Source organism: Notechis scutatus, chromosome 3, assembly GCF_049901735.1.
Source record: "Notechis scutatus isolate UNSWTSFEM ecotype Mainland chromosome 3, rNotScu1.2, whole genome shotgun sequence".
NCBI classification, from domain to species: Eukaryota; Metazoa; Chordata; class Lepidosauria; order Squamata; family Elapidae; genus Notechis; species Notechis scutatus.
The window spans coordinates 5,925,464-5,944,103 of record NC_142011.1 but is presented as its reverse complement, the minus strand read 5'-3'; the positions used below and the strand labels follow the sequence as shown (position 1 = coordinate 5,944,103).

Here is an 18,640-nt window from a genome sequence, read left to right as displayed (position 1 = left end):
TGTGTTTTTGACGGTTGCAGTGCCCTGAGTTCAAGTGATCCTGATTTGTGACCTTCTCTGAGGGCCTCCGATAAACAAAGTGAATGGGCGGGGGAGCCAGATTCACTTAACGACGGCACGGTGCACTCAGCAGCTACAGTGATTTTTTTTTCCTTAACAACCCTGGCCAAAAGGTTGTACACAATCGGGCGGGATTCGGTGAACAACGGCCTTGCCTAGCGAGAGAAATTCTGATTCCAGTGGCGGCCACGCACTGAGGACGGCCTGTGGGAAACCTGACTGGGGAGCGCATTTCATGGAAAAATTGGAGCGGTGCGGTGGCCTAAAAGTGAAGCTCTCGCCTCACAATCAGGAGGCTGTGAGTTTGATCCTCAGGGAGAGGCAGATATTTCTCTCTCTCTGGCCACATTGAGAATGTATCTTTTGAATAAAACTCCGTACTGGCAACAGGAAGGGCATCCGGCCAGTAAACACTCAGCTCCATTCAGTTGCCCAGACTCCACTCCGCAAGGGATTATGGGGTCATTAAAAGAAGATGATGGTTTCATGGAAAAGTGGGGGAGCTCCAATTGTGATGAAAAACATCTGGCCACTTACTGGCATCCCCCGGATCACTCCCACCGTCCTGCTGCAGGTTGGGCAGTGAGCCTCCAAATGCCAAGGGTACCATCGGTCCTGGCACAGCCTGCAAAATGACAAGGGAAACCGGTGAGGCAAGGTTCAGAAGCAGGAACCCCAAAGGGAATCTTTCTGGGCCTGGAATTCTGTGCACACATGTCCCCTTGGGAGCTTCCCCTTGCTATGTTTCTCTGCAACAGCAACCCAGTAAGGTAGAGATAGATAGATAAAGAGAGAGAGAGAGAAAGAGAGAGAGAGAGACTGGCATGAATTTCTCCAGGGGCAGCTTCTATGCCTATGGGAGGATTAGAACTCAGATCTCTCTGTTCTTAGTCTAGCATCTTCTCTACTGTACTTAGAGCTGAGATGTGGATAAAGATGATAGCTATAGATATAGATAGATGAGATAGATAGATAGATAGATAGATAGATAGATAGATAGATAGATAGATAGATAGATAGATAGATAGGAAGGTAGGTAGGTAGGTAGGTAGGTAGGTAGGTAGGTGGGAAGAGATAGATAAACAGATGATAGATGATAGATAGATAGATAGATAGATAGATAGATAGATAGATAGATAGATAGATAAACAAATAGATGCATAGATAGATAGATGGATAGATAGGAAGGAAGGAAGGAAAGTGGGAAGATAGGTAGATAGATAGATAGATAGATAGATAGATAGATAGATAGATAGATGATAGGTAGATGGATGGATGGATAGATAGATAGAGAGAAAAAAGAGAAAGAGAGATGATATACGATAGGTAGATGATAGGTGAGTGAATGAATGAATGAATGAATGAATGAATGAATGAATGAATGAGCATACATATATAGAATAGAGAATAGCAAAATTGGAAGGGTCCCTGGAGGTCTTCTAGTCCAACCTTGCTCAGGCAGGTGACCCTATATCCAACAATGCTGCAGCCCTCTCTCTGTTTATTTTCTAAGCCTCTGAACCAAGTCCACGTGGTATATTTTCCCCTTTCCAAAGACCTTTGTTTGTCTCTCACACCTGAAATCAGGCACAGGGACCGAGACCAGCAAGCATAAAAGGAAACGGACATTTGAGTAATGAGCATTCTAGTCCTCATGAATGCCCAGAGAACGTAATAGGAGAAGAACTGCACTCACAGGTTCATCACACAACACCTGTTCATCATCCTGGGAAGACAGCTTGCTCTCATCTTTCCTAAATAACACAAAAGGGACAAAATTAATCCCTGGACAGGTGAATCGCTTAGTGTATATTAAGTGAGTTTTGTTATTGTGGCCCACAAAACTAACACTGGAATTATCCATTCAACTCAAGTGGACATCATGACTTCACATTCCCAAGTCCCAAAGCAGTCCCCCCCCATTTGGGCCTTTTCCAGCTAACTTGACTTTTGCTAAGGCTTATGGGAAATGAAAGCCTCCGATCCTTGGATTTCCTTGTGGTCTCCTATTCAAAGATTAACCAGTTCAAAGATTAACCCAGCCCAGTTCAGCTGAGCTCCCAAGCCTAATAAAACCAGCCAGGGGTTGGTAAGAATGGTCATTGATGGGTCTTTGATTAGGCTGTTGTTTACTGTTTGATTATCTGTCTGAGCTGGTATTTCCTTGATTGTCTCACTAACACGGACAATTCTAACACTGATGATGTTACCTAGTCAGGTTGTGAAATGTTTGCAAGAAAATAACCAATCTCAAAGAGCAAGCAAGGACCTCACAGACTTCCTCCTCCTCCCCGCTTACAAACCCCACTCCCTTCTAGCACTGATGATGTTATCTAGTTGGGTAGTGAGACGTCTGCAAGAAAACAACCAAGCTCAGTGAGCCCCAAGGATCCACAGTCCTCCTCCTCCTCCTCCTCCTCCTCCTTTCCCCCCACTTTTTGCAAACCCCACTCCCTTTTAGCACTGATGATGTTACGTAGTTTGGTAATGAAAGGTCTGCAAGAAAACCACCAAGCTCAGAGAGTACCAAGGACCCACAGTCTTCCTCCTTCTCCCTTTGTTCCACTTTTTGCAAACCCCGCTCCCTTTTAGCACTGATGATGTTACCTAGTTTGGTAGTGAGGCGTCTGCAAGAAAACCACCAAGCTCAGAGAGCAACGGTCCTCCTCCCCCCGCCTCCCCTTCCTCTCTGCAAACCCTGCTTCCTTCTACCTTCAAAAAAAGCCTCCAACGGCCGAGAGGAGGGAAACAAGCTGCGTGCGCGACCCTCCACCCAACCAGTAGTGACTGAGATAGGATTCCCACTACTATCTCCCATCGGGAAGGAGATCTAGCCAGCTGCGCAAACAGGCTGAAGAACAGTTTTTATCCATAGGCTGTCAGACCAGCAGTTGGGATCTTACCTGTTCTACTACCGGTTTGGTGATCGCGCGCACACACCTAACGCATGCACACCTAACGTGCGTGTGCAGCTTTCCACACACCAGCTGAGGCCGCAGCGCCAATCAGCCGAGTGGAGAAAGAAGAGACGAGCTCAGGGGCCGGTGGGAAGGCCGATCCTGCACTTTTTCCTCTTCTTTCTCCTCTCAGCTTTTCAGCTAATCGTGGGAGGCATTTTTTTAGAACCAGTAGAACAGGGGTGTCCAACCTGGTGTCATGTCCCATGGTGTAATGGTTAGCACTCTGGACTTTGAATCCAGCGATCCGAGTTCAAATCTCAGTGGGACCTCGAATGGCATTTTTTTTGAACTCAAAAACCGTCTAGACAATGGAGAGAAGGACCTGTACATTGACTACCATGCTGACTGTATCAAAAGTAAGCCACACGCAACCCAATACTCAGCTTTTACCCTCAACCACAACCCTACCTCAACCGATCCACCATCACCCAAGACTAGGCACGCACGCCCCAACTACCTCAATTCCAACTACTGCCGGCCTTAAATGCAAACTACTCAATGCAAGAAGCCTCGTGAATAAAATACCTGAATTTCTCATCCTCCTAAATATGGCTAACTTTGACATTATATTTGTCTGTGAAACATGGCTCAATGCATCTCTCCCGACTCCATTACCACAGTAAGAGACTATCATGTTTACCGATCAGATCGTGAAAATCGTCGAGGAGGTGGTGTTGCTATCTTCTATAAAAATCCTTACATCTAAAAATATCCAAGTTACCCAGGAGCTTGCTCTTCCTGAGACCATCATCTGTGAACTATCCTTAAATATCACAATTCGATTCTTACTATGTTACAGAGCACCTGATTATGACATCGAACATGTAAACAAGCTAAATACATTACTAACATGGGCTGCATCCTGCCCATACCCTTTTATCTTTCTTGGTGATTTCAATCTACCTCATATTGACTGGACCCTAAATGATTGTACAACTGAAATCATACACACAACCTTCTACAATGCTACTACAAATCTGGGACTGGAACAACTAGTAACCAACAACACTAGACTAAACAACTGCCTCGATCTCATCTTCTGCAATAGTTTGAATTTAATTTACGGAATACAAACTAAAGAACCCTTTTCCAGTAGCGACCACAATATGATTGACTTTTGTCTCAACATGCGTCCACACAAAAATCACCACAATGATGTAATTCCCAATTGTAACTTCAAAAAGGCAACTATGATCTTATACACAACGATCTCTCATCCCTTGATTGGCAATCTCTATTCACTGGATGCAATACTGTTGAAGACCATTACAACATATTTTTACTTGAAGTCAAAAGAGTCATCAAACTATATGTACCAACAACAACTCCCAAAACAAAACAAAAAGCAGATTACCCATATCAATAAGGAAACTTCAATCCAAAAAGAGATCACTCTGGCGGAAAAACAAATCTGGTCACGTTGCCAATTTCAAAAACCGATACAAAAATTTATGCCACCAGATAAAGACCGAATGCACCAATTATCACATTAAACAAGAGGAAAACCTTCTAAGCACCAATTCCACCCGTGCTTTTTACAATTTTGTAAACAACAAACTAAAAGACTCAAGGTCCATCCCTCCTTGATAGGACCTGATGGTAAAGACTGCAACGACGACACCATTAAAGCCAACATCTTTAACACATTCTTCGGCTCAGTATTTGTAAACAGCAATGGATCATGCCCAGTATTTCCTAGCCGTACCACAGATAACAACAATGATCTAATACATATCGATTTCACAGAAGACAATGTTGAAAAAGCACTACGCAACCTAAAACCATCTCTATCTATTGGACCGGATGGAATATGTGCCTACTTCTTAAGAAAGCTATCCACTGCCATAGCCAAACCTCTAAGCATAATCTTTGAAAAATCTTTCAGAACCAGCTCCTTGCCTAACCTATGGTCACAAGCCACAGTCATCCCCATCTTCAAAAAGGGAGACCCAAGCCTAGTTGAAAATTACAGGCCAATCTCCTTATGCTGCGTCACCTGTAAAGTCATGGAATCAATTATTAACCAATCCATCATCCTTCACTTAGAGACAAATAACCTACTCTCCAATAAACAATTTGGTTTCAGAAAAAAACTATCCTGTAATCTGCAACTCTTACACTGCAAAAACATATGGACGACACAACTCGACCAGGGCAAAGCAATAGATGCAATCTACATAGACTTCTGTAAAGCCTTTGATTCAGTGGTACACGACAAACTACTCCTAAAAATAAAATCCTATGGTATCTCTGGACAACTGAATAACTGGATAGAAGCATTCCTGTCAAACAGACAACAAATGGTCAAAATCGGGAGCGTACTATCAAATCCAGTACCTGTCAATAGTGGTGTTCCCCAAGGCAGTGTTCTAGGACCAACTCTCTTCGTACTCTACATAAACGACCTCTGTGATCATATTAAGAGCAATTGCGTTCTCTTCGCTGATGATGTAAAGCTGTTCAATACCACAGACAATACTGCTACCCTACAAAAGATCTTGACTATGTATCAGAGTGGTCAAACAAATGGCAACTTCAAATCTCAACAAATAAATGCTCTGTCTTACATATTGGCAAAAAAAATCAGAAAATAAAATACAAGCTGAATAGTCAAGATCTTGTTGATGACTCAAGCTCTGTAAAGGACCTTGGAATACTCACCTCTAATGATCTAAGTGCTAGAGCCCACTGCAACTACATAGCCAAAAAGGCATTAAGAGTTGTTAACCTAATCCTACGTAGCTTTTTCTCTGGTAATATCACACTACTAACCAGAGCATACAAAACATTTGCTAGACCAATACTCGAATACAGTTCATCAGTCTGGAACCCACACTCACGTATCTGATATTAGCACAATTGAGAAAGTCCAGAAATATTTCACAAGAAGAGTTCTCCACTCCTCTACTCGTTGTAGAATACCTTATGCCACCAGACTTGAAATTCTAGAACTTGAAAACCTTGAATTACGCCGTCTTCGGTCTGACTTAAGCATGGTATATAAAATCATACATTGCAATGTCCTACCTGTCAATGAATACTTCAGCTTCAACCATAACAACACAAGAGCACACAATAGATACAAACTCAAAGTAAACCGCACCAAACTTGATTGCAGGAAATACGACTTCAGCAATAGAGTGGTCAATGTCTGGAATACTCTACCCGACTCTGTAGTTTCTTCCCCAAACCCCAAAAACTTTAACCTTAGACTGTCTACTATTGACCTCACCCCTTTCCTAAGAGGTCTGTAGGGGGCGTGCATAAGCGCACCAACGTGCCTACCGTCCCTGTCCTATTGTTTCTCTTATTCTTTTATTTTTCTTATATGTACCCATTTCATGTATTCACAACTATGTATACATTTATACTTATTATCTTGTAAACAATTGGCAAATCAAATAAATAAATAAATAAATAAATAAATAAATAAATAAACCTTGGCAACGTTAAGACTTGTGGACTTCAACTCCCAGAATTCCTCAGCCAGCTTTGCTTTGCTGGCTGAGGAATTCTGGGAGTTGAAGTCCACAAGTCTTAACGCTGCAAGGTTGGACACCCTGCAGTAGAATACCACCACTGTGAATGGAAAATATCCTCACGACAACACAATACTTGGGCGGCCAGCACAACGTGAAATAAGTTAACATGGTGCAATAGGATTGTGCATTTGTTAGTGGCATCCACAGGGTTAGGGATTTTCTGTCTTCACTGTGAGTTGTATGATGTTGAGTTGTATGATGTTCACAAAGGGAGGCTCAGCCAATCTGATTGTACACATGTTGTACTCTGACAATAAAGTTCTTTTTGGCACTCTGACAATCAAGTTATTTTCTGCGCCAACTCAAGAAAGCTCAAACTGCCCAAGGAGCTGCTGACACGGTTCTACAGATTGAGTCTGTCATCTGCACCTCTATCACTGTCTGGTTTGGTTCTGCAACCCAACAAGACAGACACAGATTTATTTCAGAGAGTAATTAGGACTGCAGAAAAAACAATTACTACCAACCTGCTTTCCATGGAGGACCTGTATCCTGCACGAGTCAAAAAGAGGGCTGTGAAAATATTTACAGACCCCTCACATCCCGGACATAAACCGTTTCAACTCCTACTCTCAAAACGACGCTATAGAGCACTGCACACCAGAACAACTAGACACAAGGACAGTTTTTTCCTGAACGCCATCACTCTGCTAAACAAATAATTCCCTCAACACTATCCAACTATTTACAAAGTCTGCACTACTATTACTATTAATCTTCTCACCATTCCTTATCACCCATCCCCTCCCACTTGTGACTGTATGACTGTAACTTTGTCACTTGTATCCTTATGATTTATATTGACTGTTTCCTAGTATGATTGGATTGCTTATTGTACCCCATGACTATCATTAAGTGTTGTACCTGATGATTCTTGTCTCTTGATGAATTTATCTTTTCTCTTATCTACACTGAGAGCATTTGCACCAAGACAAATTCCTTGTGTGTCCAATCACACTTGGCCAATAAAAGAATTCTATCCATAAAGGTTTGATCTTGAATTCTATTCATCTGAGGATATTGTTTCATCTTCCAACATGCCCAGAGCAGCCCTTGGAGGACCAAACAAGGCAGAGGCTGAAGATTGAGTGGATGCAGGGGAGGTTGGTGTTAGGGTCGCATCTGATACACCGATTCATTTTTAAAGTAGGGTACACCCTACTTATCGTTGAGCTCCTTTTGCAGGGGGGGAACCCTGGCCATAAAATTTGCTCCGACCCTTACCTTTTGCATGCTACGCAGAGAGCCACAAAGCAGGCAGAGAGCAGCGACACCCCAGCAATGAAGAAGAGGAACCCCACCACCGGTGCTTCCTCAAAGGCAGACGCCATAAAATGGAGGTCAAAAGGCTGCTTGACACAGGAAGCTGAAAACAGAGAGAGAGAGGGAGGGAGGGAGGGAGGGAGGGAGAGGGATAGAGAGAGAATCAGTCCCTGAAACACAGGTAGACTTGCGACCACAACGGAGCCCCAAAACTTCTGTCGCTAAGCGAGACGTTGGTTTAAGCGAATTTCGCCTCTTTTCACGGCCTTTCTTGCCACACTTGCAGTCGTTCAAGTTAGTAACCCGGTTGTTAAGTGAAATCTGGCTTCCCTGTTGACGTTTGCTTGTCTGAAGGCTGCAAAAGGAGGATCACGTGACCCCAGGGCACTAGCAAGCATCATAAATATGAGTCAATCCCCATGCCTCTGAATTTTGATTGTGCGATTATGGATTGCTACAAAGGTTGTAAGTGTGAAAAATGGTCCTAAGTCCCTTTTATCAGCACCGTTGTAACTTTGGTCACTAAATGAATCGTTGTAAGTCGAGGACTACCTGTATTTGCCGGTTGCCAAGCGCCTGAATCACTTTTTTTTTTTCAGAAATCAGCCTTGAGGGCCTTGAGTAATTGTCCCTCATATGCCAAATTAGAACATATGTGGATTCTAATAAATAAGCATTTTAGTTTAGTTTAGTTTAAGTTTAGTTTAAGTTTAGTTTAAGTTTAGTTTAAGTTTAGTTTAAGTTTAGTTTAAGTTTAGTTTAAGTTTAGTTTAAGTTTAGTTTAAGTTTAGTTTAAGTTTAGTGTTACTTTACTTTAGTTTAGTTTTAGTTTACTTTACTTTACTTTACTTCTTTACTTTACTTTTTATTGTCATTGCACGTCATACCATGAAATTAAATACCATCTTCATTATGATTATGAAAATAAACACAAACACACATCCTTCACATTCTGTACATTGAATTGAAAACCCGATATTGCATTCATATTGCACTATACGGTATAATTCAATAGGGTTACTGCCCTGGGATAGAAGCTGTTTTTCAGCCTATTTGTCCTTGTTTTTATTATTTATTATTTTAAAAAGGCTCCAAAGATCTACACTGCTCAAAAAAAATAAAGGGAACACAAAAATAAGACATCCTAGATCTGAATGAATGAAATATTCTCATTAAATACTTCATTCATTACACAGTTGAATGTGCTGACAACAAAATCACACAAAAATTATCAATGGAAATCAAATTTAGCAACCCATGGAGGTCTGGATTTGGAGTTAAAGTGGAAAAAAATTAAAGTGGAAAAAAACACTACAGGCTGATCCAACTTTGATGTAATGTCCTTAAGACAAGTCAAAATGAGGCTCAGTAGTGTGTGTAGCCTCCATGTGCCTGTATGACCTCCCTACAACACCTGGGCATGCTCCTGATGAGGTGGTAGATGGTCTTCTGGGGGATCTCCTCCCACGCCTGGACTAAAGCATCCCCCAACTCCTGGACAGTCTGTGGTGCAACGTGGTATTGGTGAATGGAGCGAGACATGATGTCCCAGATGTGTTCAATTGGATTCAGGTCTGGGGAACGGGCGGGCCAGTCCATAGCATCAATGCCTTCGTCTTGCAGGAACTGCTGACACACTCCAGCCACATGAGCTCTAGCATTGTCGTGCATTAGGAGGAACCCAGGGCCAACCGCACCAGCATATGGTCTCACAAGGGGTCGGAGGATCTCATCTTGGTACTAATGGCAGTCAGGCTACCTCTGGTGAGCACATGGAGGGCTGTGCGGCCCCCTAAAGAAATGCCCCCCACACCATTACTGACCCACTGCCAAACCAGTCATGCTGGAGGATGTTGCAGGCAGCAGAACGTTCTCCACAGCATCTCCAGACCCTGTCACGTCTGTCATATGTGCTCAGTGTGAACCTGCTTTCATCTGTGAAGAGCACAGGGCACCAGTGGTGAATTTGCCAATCTTGGTGTTCTCTGGCAAATGCCAAACGTCCTGCACGGTGTTGGGCTGTAAGCACAACCCCCACCTGTGGGACATTGGGCCCTCATACCACCCTCATGGAGTCTGTTTCTGACCGTTTGAGAAGCCACATGCACATTTGTGGCCCGCTGGAGGTCATTTTACAGGGCTCTGGCAGTGCTCTTCCTGTCCCTCCTTGCACAAAGGCGAAGGAAGTGGTCCTGATGCTGGATTGTTGCCCTCCTACGGCCTCCTCCACGTCTCCTGATGTACTGGCCTGTCTCCTGGTAGCGCCTCCATGCTCTGGACACTACGCTGACAGACACAGCAAACCTTCTTGCCACAGCTCGCATTGATGTACCATCCTGGATGAGCTGCACTACCTGAGCCACTTGTGTGGGTTGTAGACTCCGTCTCATGTTACCACTAGAGTGAAAGCACCGCCAGCATTCAAAAGTGACCAAACCATCAGCCAGAAAGCACAGGAACTGAGAAGTGGTCTGTGGTCACCACCTGCAGAACCACTCCTTTATAGGGGATGTCTTGCTAACTGCCTCTGCTTTCCACCTGTTGTCTATTCCATTTGCACAACAGCATGTGAAATTGATTGTCAATCAGTGTTGCTACCTAAGCGGAGAGTTTGATTTCACAGAAGTGTGATTGACTTGGAGTTACATTGTGTTGTTTAAGTGCTCCCTTTATTTTTTTGAGCAGTGTATATTCATCAAGAACAGACAGGTGTTTTCTCTTACCATTTTTTTTGGCTTCTTTTAACTTTTATTTTAATTTAATTTTTACTTCAATTAAGATCCACTTAGTTGAGGGTGCTTTGTCCTTATGCCTGTCCTTCCCTGGGAAATTGGTGACTTATGTTATGACCATTCTTCAACTTACAACAAGTTCATTTAGTGACCGTTTGAAGTTCGAAGTTACAGCGGCAATGAAAATACTGAGTTATGACTATTTTCCACACTTCCGGCCATGGGCATGTGATCAAAATTCAGATGCTTGGCCACTGACTTGCATTTATGACGGTTGCAGAGTTCCTGGGTTCACATCATGATCCCCTTTTGCAACCGTCTGACGAGCAAACGAAGGAGCCAGGCTCACTTAGCAACCGGGTTAAAATCTTAATTTTCAGTTTGTGAGCTTTTTAATCTCCCTACCGGTTGATACATTCCTCACCAGAGAACGAACATAGCTCATGGAACCACCATCTTCTATAACATCCCTACACTTTGATCAGTTAGTAAAATCAGGGGTCTCCAACCTTGGTCACTTTAAGCCTGGAGGACTTCAACTCCCAGAATTCCCCAGCCAGAACAGCTGACTGGCTGAGGAATTCTGGAAGTTGAACTTGTGGACTTCAATTCCCAGAATCCCCCAGCCAGCATCATTCTTCTTTTCATTAAACCAGATATATCCAATTCCTTTCTTTATATATATATTTAACCTCTGGTCTCCTAATCCTCTTTGTTGCTCTTCTCTGCACTCTTTCCAGAATCTCAACATCTGTTTTATATAATGTTACACCTGGGTGTCACACATGAAAAAGTTACTTTTACAATGTAAAGCAGGAAATGAGCATCATTTTGAACCATACAGTTCTTGGCTGTCCTTTTTGCAGTTCCCATGTTTATATAATGCACAATGCCCTGACATCTGCACTCTGAAACACACACACACACATACACACACGTGTTATTCTTTACTACCAGCATAAACATAAATATTTGTCTGCTCACAATGCTCTTTCAATAATACATATGAGTGAAAACTGCTCCTTAGCATTGTGTGGTATAATTTTTCTCTCTTCTTGTTCTCCCCAATTCATTTTTTCTGTATGTTCTGTAGTTATGCCACGTTTTACTGAACAATAGAATAGAATAGAACACTTTTATTGTCGTTGCACGAATACAATGAAATCTGAAAGCTACTCCAGCACAGTGCCCCAAACACCACATCACAATCACACTACAGAGTATTTAAAATAATAATAATAATAATAATAATAATAATAATAATAATAATAATAATAATAATAATAATAATAATAATAAAAAACCTAGTCTAAAACCTATCTAAAACATTTAGTAAGTTAAATAGTTTAAAAATGCCACTATATACTTAGGACTAAATCACAAATGCCCTGTTTGATTCAAGGCAATTACTGCCTTGGAAAAGAAACTGTTTCTCAATCTATTAGTCCTCATTTTAAGACACCTATAACACCTCCCTGATGCTAACAGATCAAAATATGAATGTCCAGGATGAGAACGGTCTGTGGAGATTTTTAGTGCTCTAGAGAGGAGTCTGGTCTTCGCAATCTCTTCCAAAAAAGAAAGTAGAAGCTGCGGTAGAAGCATTAAATTCTGACCCTGCTCAGCCAATGGATGACCAAAGCTGGGGACAACTATTCCAAGTGTGGCCTTATCAAGGTGATATTAAAACTTCCCGCGATCTTGATTCTATCTGTTCATGCAGCCTAGGATTGCATTGGCTTTTTTTTTTTGGCAGCTGCAGCGCAACTCTGGTTCCTAGTTCATCGATTTGTCCACTAGGACTCCAAGATCACAAACCCAACCCCGTTGGCGTAGAAACGGACCAAGGGGCCTTCAAAGAAGAGAAGAGGGGACACACAGCCAAGTTGCAGTGTCCAAAGAGACAACTTACTTCACTCGTTCGAGAACCGCAGGAAGCCAAAGTCAACTTTTATAGTCTTTCTCACTCGGGCGTAACGGTTTCTCATGGATCTTCTTCTCGCAAGTTGGACCTTCTTGTAGACGTCCTTCAAGCCAGAACTTCCAACTCCTGCTTGGAGGCCCTTTTCTGCTTGCTGGAGGGAACCAACCCCCTCCCCAGCTCTCTCTCTCTCACACAGCCGTTTTCAAGAGAAGGTGTGGAATGCACCACCCCAACAGCGCAACAGTCAAAAGATAATGCTTCGGTTTCCTGGCCACGACGTGTCCCAGTGACAAAGCGACTGTTTGAAACCAAACAACTGAAAAGCACCCAGATCTGGTGGGTTAGGCAGGGAGTGAATCAGCTATAGGTAGTCCTCGTTGAGCCTGGGATTTCTGTTGCTAAATGAAATATTTAGCAATAGCCACAGCCCTTAGACTTATGTACCGCTTCGCAGTGCTTTACAGCCCTCTCCAAGCAGTTTACAGAGTCAGCCTCTCGCCCCCAACAATCTGGGTCCTCATTTTACTGACCTCGGAAGGATGGAAGGCTGAGCCAACCTTGAGCCGGTCAGGATCAACTCCTGGCAGTTAGCCTGCTGTACTGCATTTAAATAGATACCATAGATAGATGAGAGAGAGAGGGAGTGAGGGAAAGAGAGGAAGGAAGGGAGAGAGAGGAAAAGAGACAGGGGGAGGGAGGGAGGGGGAGAAGGGAAAGAGAGAAGGAGATAGGGGGAGGGGAAAGACAGAGGGAAGGAAAGAGAGAGGGGGGGAAAGAAAGAGGGAGAGAGAGAGAACAATAGCAACAGCACATAGATTTATATGCCACTTCACAGTGCTTTCACAGCCCTCTCTAAGCGGTTTTACAGAGTCCGCCTATTGCCCCCAACCATCTGGGTCTTCATTTTACTCACCTTGGAAGGCTGGAGGCCTCAGTCAACCTGGAAGAGGTAGCCTGCAATACTGCATTTAGATAGATACCGTAGATAGATGAGAGAAAGAGGGAAGAAGGGAGGGAAAGAGAGCGGGGGAAAAGAAAGAGAGAGAGGGAGTGAAAGAGACAGAGGGAGGGGGGAGAAGGGAAAGAGAGAAAGAGAGGGAGGAGGGGAAAGACAGAGGAAGGGCAAAAGAGAGGGGGGGAGGGAAAGAAAGAGAGAGAGAGAACAATAGCAATCGCACTTAGACTTAAATACCGCTTCATAGAGCTTTGCACCCTTCTCTAAGTGGTTTACAGGGTAGCCTCTTGCCCCCTAACAATCTGGGTCCTCATTTGACCCACCTCGGAAGGAGGGAAGGCTGAGCCAACCTTGAGCCTGGTGAGATTCGAACTGCCCAATTGCAGGCAGCCGGCAGTCAGCAGAAATAGCCTGCAGTACTGCGTTCTCACCACTGCGCCACCACAGCTCATAGATCTTTACAGAAATGGCTTGTTCATGTTATTATGAAAAAAAAAAAGTTGTGATTTGATGTTAATGCCTTATTCTACTGCAACGGAGAGAGTCGGAAATCCTCGAATGAATGACCGTTGTATCACTCCAACGGTCACGGTGGGATACAAATTTTTTTACTACCAGTTCTGTGGGTGTAGCTTGGTGGGCGTGGCAGGGGAAGGATACTGCAAAATCCCCTTTCCCTCCCCAGACCACTAACCTGCTTTCCAGCTCCGTTCTCCTGTGCAGGGCAACCAAAGGAGACTCAGCCGATCAGCTGTGGGTGTGGTTTGGTGGGTGTGGCTTGGTGGGCATGGCGTTCTGTGGGCGTGGCTTGGTGGGCGTGGCAGGGGAAGGATACTGCAAAATCCCCATTCCCTCCCCACCCCACTAACCTGCTTTCCAGCTCCGTTCTCCTGCGCAGGGCAATCAAAGGAGACCCAGCCGATCAGCTGTGGGCGTGGTTTGGTGGGTGTGGCTTGGTGGGCATGGCGTTCTGTCGCGTGGCTTGGTGGGCGTGGCAGGGGAAGGATACTGCAAAATCCCCATTCCCTCCCCACCCCACTAACCTGCTTTCCAGCTCCGTTCTCCTGCGCAGGGCAACCAAAGGAGACCCAGCCGATCAGTGGGACTCAGTGGGAGGCAGAGAAGAGATGGGGTTGGAGGGGCCAGTCAGAGGTGGGATCGGCCGGTTCTCCGAACTACTCAAAATGTCCAGTATCGGTTCTCCAGAACTGGTCAGAACCTGCTGAATTCACAGTTTGGGCCCTTGGCAAACGGCTCCCACTTATGACCGGTTGCAGTTTCCTGTGTGGCCATGTGATCATGGTTTGTGATCTTCTCAACTGGCTTCTGACAAGCCCAGCCTGATGAGGGAAGATGGATTCACTTAATGACTGTGGTTAAAAAATTATCACAAAACCGGGGGCAGTCCTGTGATGACTTCCCCTAATGTGCGCTTCACTTAGTAACTGAAATTCTGGTTCCAGCGGCAGCTGTTGGATTCTCATCCTGCCCAGACAAACCAAAACTGGTGCAACCCATCATGTCAGCTATTCTTGCTCCTTTGCAAGAAGACCAGTTGATAAACAGGAAAGAGCCCCGGAAGCCGAATACAAAGTAGTCCTCGACTTACAACCACAATTGAGCCTGAAATTTCCGTTGCTAAGTGAGACAGTTTACATTTTGGCCCATTTTATTATGACTTTTCTTGCCACGTTTGTTAGGGAATCTGTAATGACCTGGGGTGTGACACAAAAATAACAAAGTCACCAAAATGGAATAAATTCCCTTTAATGCCTCCAACTTGGCCCCCAATATCCAATTATCCTCGGCTGGATAACAAACTCTTCAAAAAAAAAAACAGTCTACGAAGGGCAGAAATGCAGTCCGAACCCAAAGTAAAGATAATTAGAAATAAAAACAACAACAGAAACTAACACTGAAGGAATTAACATGGCAGGCCAGAATGATAAATTGCAGACTTTCAAAGGATAACGCAGCACCCACGGTTGAGAGGACGCCAAAACCCAGATAAGTCTCGACAAAGATAATGCACGCTTTGCTTCCAGCAAGGAGCCGTGTGCAAACGCCCCACTTATATCCTATTCTCCCAGCTGCAACTAATGAAAGGGATCAGGGCCCTTTTCTCTCCCGTAAGCCACATTTCTCCCTTATCCGTTTCTCCCTGCATGCCCTAGGATGAAGAGGGTGTTGGCCCTGGGTCTTCCTCTGAATGCCCAGCCAGACTGTGCCCTTCCCCCGTTTCTTCCACAGCCACCAGAGCCACACTCCCACTCCCTGTCAGCTGTTCAATCTCCCCCACAGAATCGGACTCCAACAAGGGCATGACAGAATCACTGCCGTTGTTAGCATAGTAACACGGTTGTTAAGTGAATCTGGTTTCCACCATTGACTTGTCTCGTCAGAAGGCCGCAAAAGGGGACCACATGACTTTGGGACATAGCAACGGTCACAAGTATGAGCCAGTTGCCAAACATGTCTGAATTTTGATCATGTGTCCTTGGAGATGCTGCCATTGTCGTAAGTGTGAAAAATGGCCATAAGTTACTTTTTTCAGTGCCGTTGTAACTTTAGTCACTAAATGAAGCAGTTGTTAAATCGGGGACGACCTGTATTCCCAACTATTTCCCTCAGTATCTGATCATTGATGGGCCTTGTATTTTCTTTGATGCTAACGTATATATATATAAAAAGGACGAAAGTGGAAAGGTTCACGGGATAACAAGGCTGCATCATATCCAAAACTAGGTCAAATAGCCGTGCTTCGCTACGAAACTATGTGGTCGGGCTTAGTATTTGGGGAGGAAAATAAGGGAGGGGGGGAATTCTGCCTCTGCCTAACCAGCATCCATCGGTGTTCATCTGGCTAGCATCCTGTCAGTGTGTGAGAGAGTTGAGGGGTGTTTGGAAACTGAAACTGTATTTTCTGTGTGAGCAAGGAGACAGCAAGGAGCCTGGGTGAGGCTTAGCTCAACTATTCTGTACTAAAGCTGCTTGGTGCTCTGAAACTGAAACTCCTCTTCTCTGCTTGTGTTTTCAGGTGGGGAGGGGGAGTAGAACTCCTTAGCATCAAAATGTGTTAATAATAATCATATAGGAAATACTCTAAATGCTCTGATGGGCATTTTGAAAAATCCTTTCTTAGTGAGCACCTAGAAGCCAAGAGGGACAGATGTGGCAAATGTCAAGTTTGTAGGCTTTACGGTTGTGGAGATTTTGTGATGACGTGTGATTGGTATTTCACTTTTATATATATAGAAGAAAGGAGGTGGTGGAGGAGGAGAAGGAGCAGCAGAAGCAAAGGAAAAGAAGCAAAGGAAGACAAAAATAAGAAGAAGGAGAATGGAGGATGGAGGAGGAGGAGGAGAAGAGGAGGAGGAGGAGGAGGAGGAGGAGGAGGAGGAGGAGGAGGAGGAGGAGGAGGAGGAAGTAGTAGTAGTAGTAGAAGAAGAAGAGGAGGAGGAGGAAGAGGAGGAAGAGGAGGAAGAGGAGGAGGAGGAGGAAAAGCAGCAGCAGCAGCAAAGGAGAAGAAGCAAAGATGAAAATAAGAAGAGAAGAAGAGGAGAAGGAGGATGGAGGATGGAGGAGGAGGAGGAGGAGGAGGAGGAGGAGGAGGAGGAGGAGGAGGAGGAGGAGGAAGAAGAAGAAGAAGAGGAGGAGGAAGTAGTAGTAGTAGTAGTGGAGGAGGAGGAGGAGGAGGAGGAGGAGAAGGAAAAGCAGCAGCAGCAGCAAAGGAGAAGAAGCAAAGATGAAAATAAGAAGAGAAGAAGAGGAGAAGGAGGATGGAGGAGGAGAAGAGGAGGAGGAGGAGGAGGAGGAGGAGGAGGAGGAGGAGGAGGAGGAGGAGGAGGAGGAGGAGGAGGAGGAGGAGGAGGAGGAGGAGAAGAAGAAGAAGAAGAAGAAGAAGAAGAAGAAGAAGAAGAAGAAGAAGAAGAAGAAGAAGAAGAAGAAGAAGAAGAAGAAGAAGAAGAAGATGATGATGATGATGATGATGATGATGATTTGGGGAATTAGAACAACAAAGAAAAACTGGGTTTTCCTCTCAGAAAAATGCAAAAGGACAAGCTGGTCCTTTAGCAGTTTACAATAGAGTTCAAATTTGCAACAAACCGCTTGCAAAGATGAAAGGGGAGTGAAGGGAAACCACAGTGAGCTCATATCCCCCCCCACAGTTTTGCGGGATGCGCGAGGAGAAAATGTGCACAGGAAATGGCAACGATAAACGGAGTTATTGTGGTACCATGACTTCACTGCTGCTCTTGGTGTGCACACCGCTTGTTCGCTTTACCCTCATTGCCTGGGCTGAGTCTAAGGAAAAAAACAACGGTTGTTTCCCCAAAGGCGCTATTTTTGTTTTTTGTTGTTTTTTCAAAAAGCAATTGGACTCTCTTGTTTTGCTAGAAGACATTTCGTGTGATGGCCCAGGTTGGGTTACAAAATAGGCATAGTCACAAAAACAGGTGAAGCCCCTTTTATTCCTTCACTTTGCTTCAAAGCTCCAAATGTCCTTAACTGGAGACAAAAAACTCCCCCACAAGCAGTTACAAAAAGGAGGAAATGCCATTTAAACTAAAAATGCCTATAAATTATAAAGAGTAAAAACAACACAAACCACACTGAAGCAATTAAGGGAACCAGGCAAGATAAGGGCTTGAAGACGTCCACAGATATCAGAACACACACTGGGAAGGACGCCAAACTCAGAGAGGAATGACAGACCAGAGATATTTCCATGCTTTGTTTCCAGCACTGGCCCATACGCATGTCCGTCCTTTTAACCAGTTCTCACAGCTGCCGCCCATGAAGGGGATCAAGGCCCTTTCCTACCCCGTAGACCATGCCATTCCCGTCTCTTCCTTATTCTCTCCTCCCTGTGTGTCCTAGGATGGAGAGGGGATGGGCCTGGGTCTTCCTCTAACTGCCCAGCCCTTCCCCAGCCTCCTCCACAACCTCCGGAGCCACACTTCCACTCCCTGTCAGCTGTTCCTCCTCTCCCTCGGAGTCAGTCTCCACCAGGGGCATGACATTTCGCTTCTCCTCCAAGAAGCTTCTCTTGTTCTGACTGAATGATGGAAGATGAAGGATTTAATATTCTTTAGCAGTCCTTTGGTCGTTAGTCCTCTCTCTGAGAGTCATTGCTGAGGCCACTTGGGAGGTTTATCTGTGCCCTCGGGGGTCACCTGAATTTTGTGCAAATGGGTGTGCGG

At 44.5% G+C, this 18,640-nt stretch overlaps 1 protein-coding gene and 1 non-coding gene across 2 annotated transcripts in view; one reads left to right on the top strand and one right to left on the bottom strand.

Moving 5' to 3' along the window:
* Positions 1-12,744, bottom strand: part of LOC113425784 (uncharacterized) — a 28,052-nt gene extending 15,308 nt beyond the window's left edge. The window contains exons 1-4 of the mRNA XM_087962379.1: positions 12,470-12,744; positions 7,787-7,928; positions 1,757-1,814; positions 598-685 (exon numbers count right to left, since the gene is read on the bottom strand). Of these exons, the coding sequence (XP_087818505.1) occupies positions 598-685; positions 1,757-1,814; positions 7,787-7,893 (253 nt within the window). The 5' untranslated portion in view covers positions 7,894-7,928; positions 12,470-12,744. The remainder of the gene's footprint in view (positions 1-597; positions 686-1,756; positions 1,815-7,786; positions 7,929-12,469) is intronic.
* Positions 3,218-3,289, top strand: TRNAQ-UUG (transfer RNA glutamine (anticodon UUG)). The gene has a single exon. It is a non-coding gene; the product is annotated as a tRNA-Gln (tRNA).
* Positions 12,745-18,640: the final 5,896 nt, after the last annotated feature.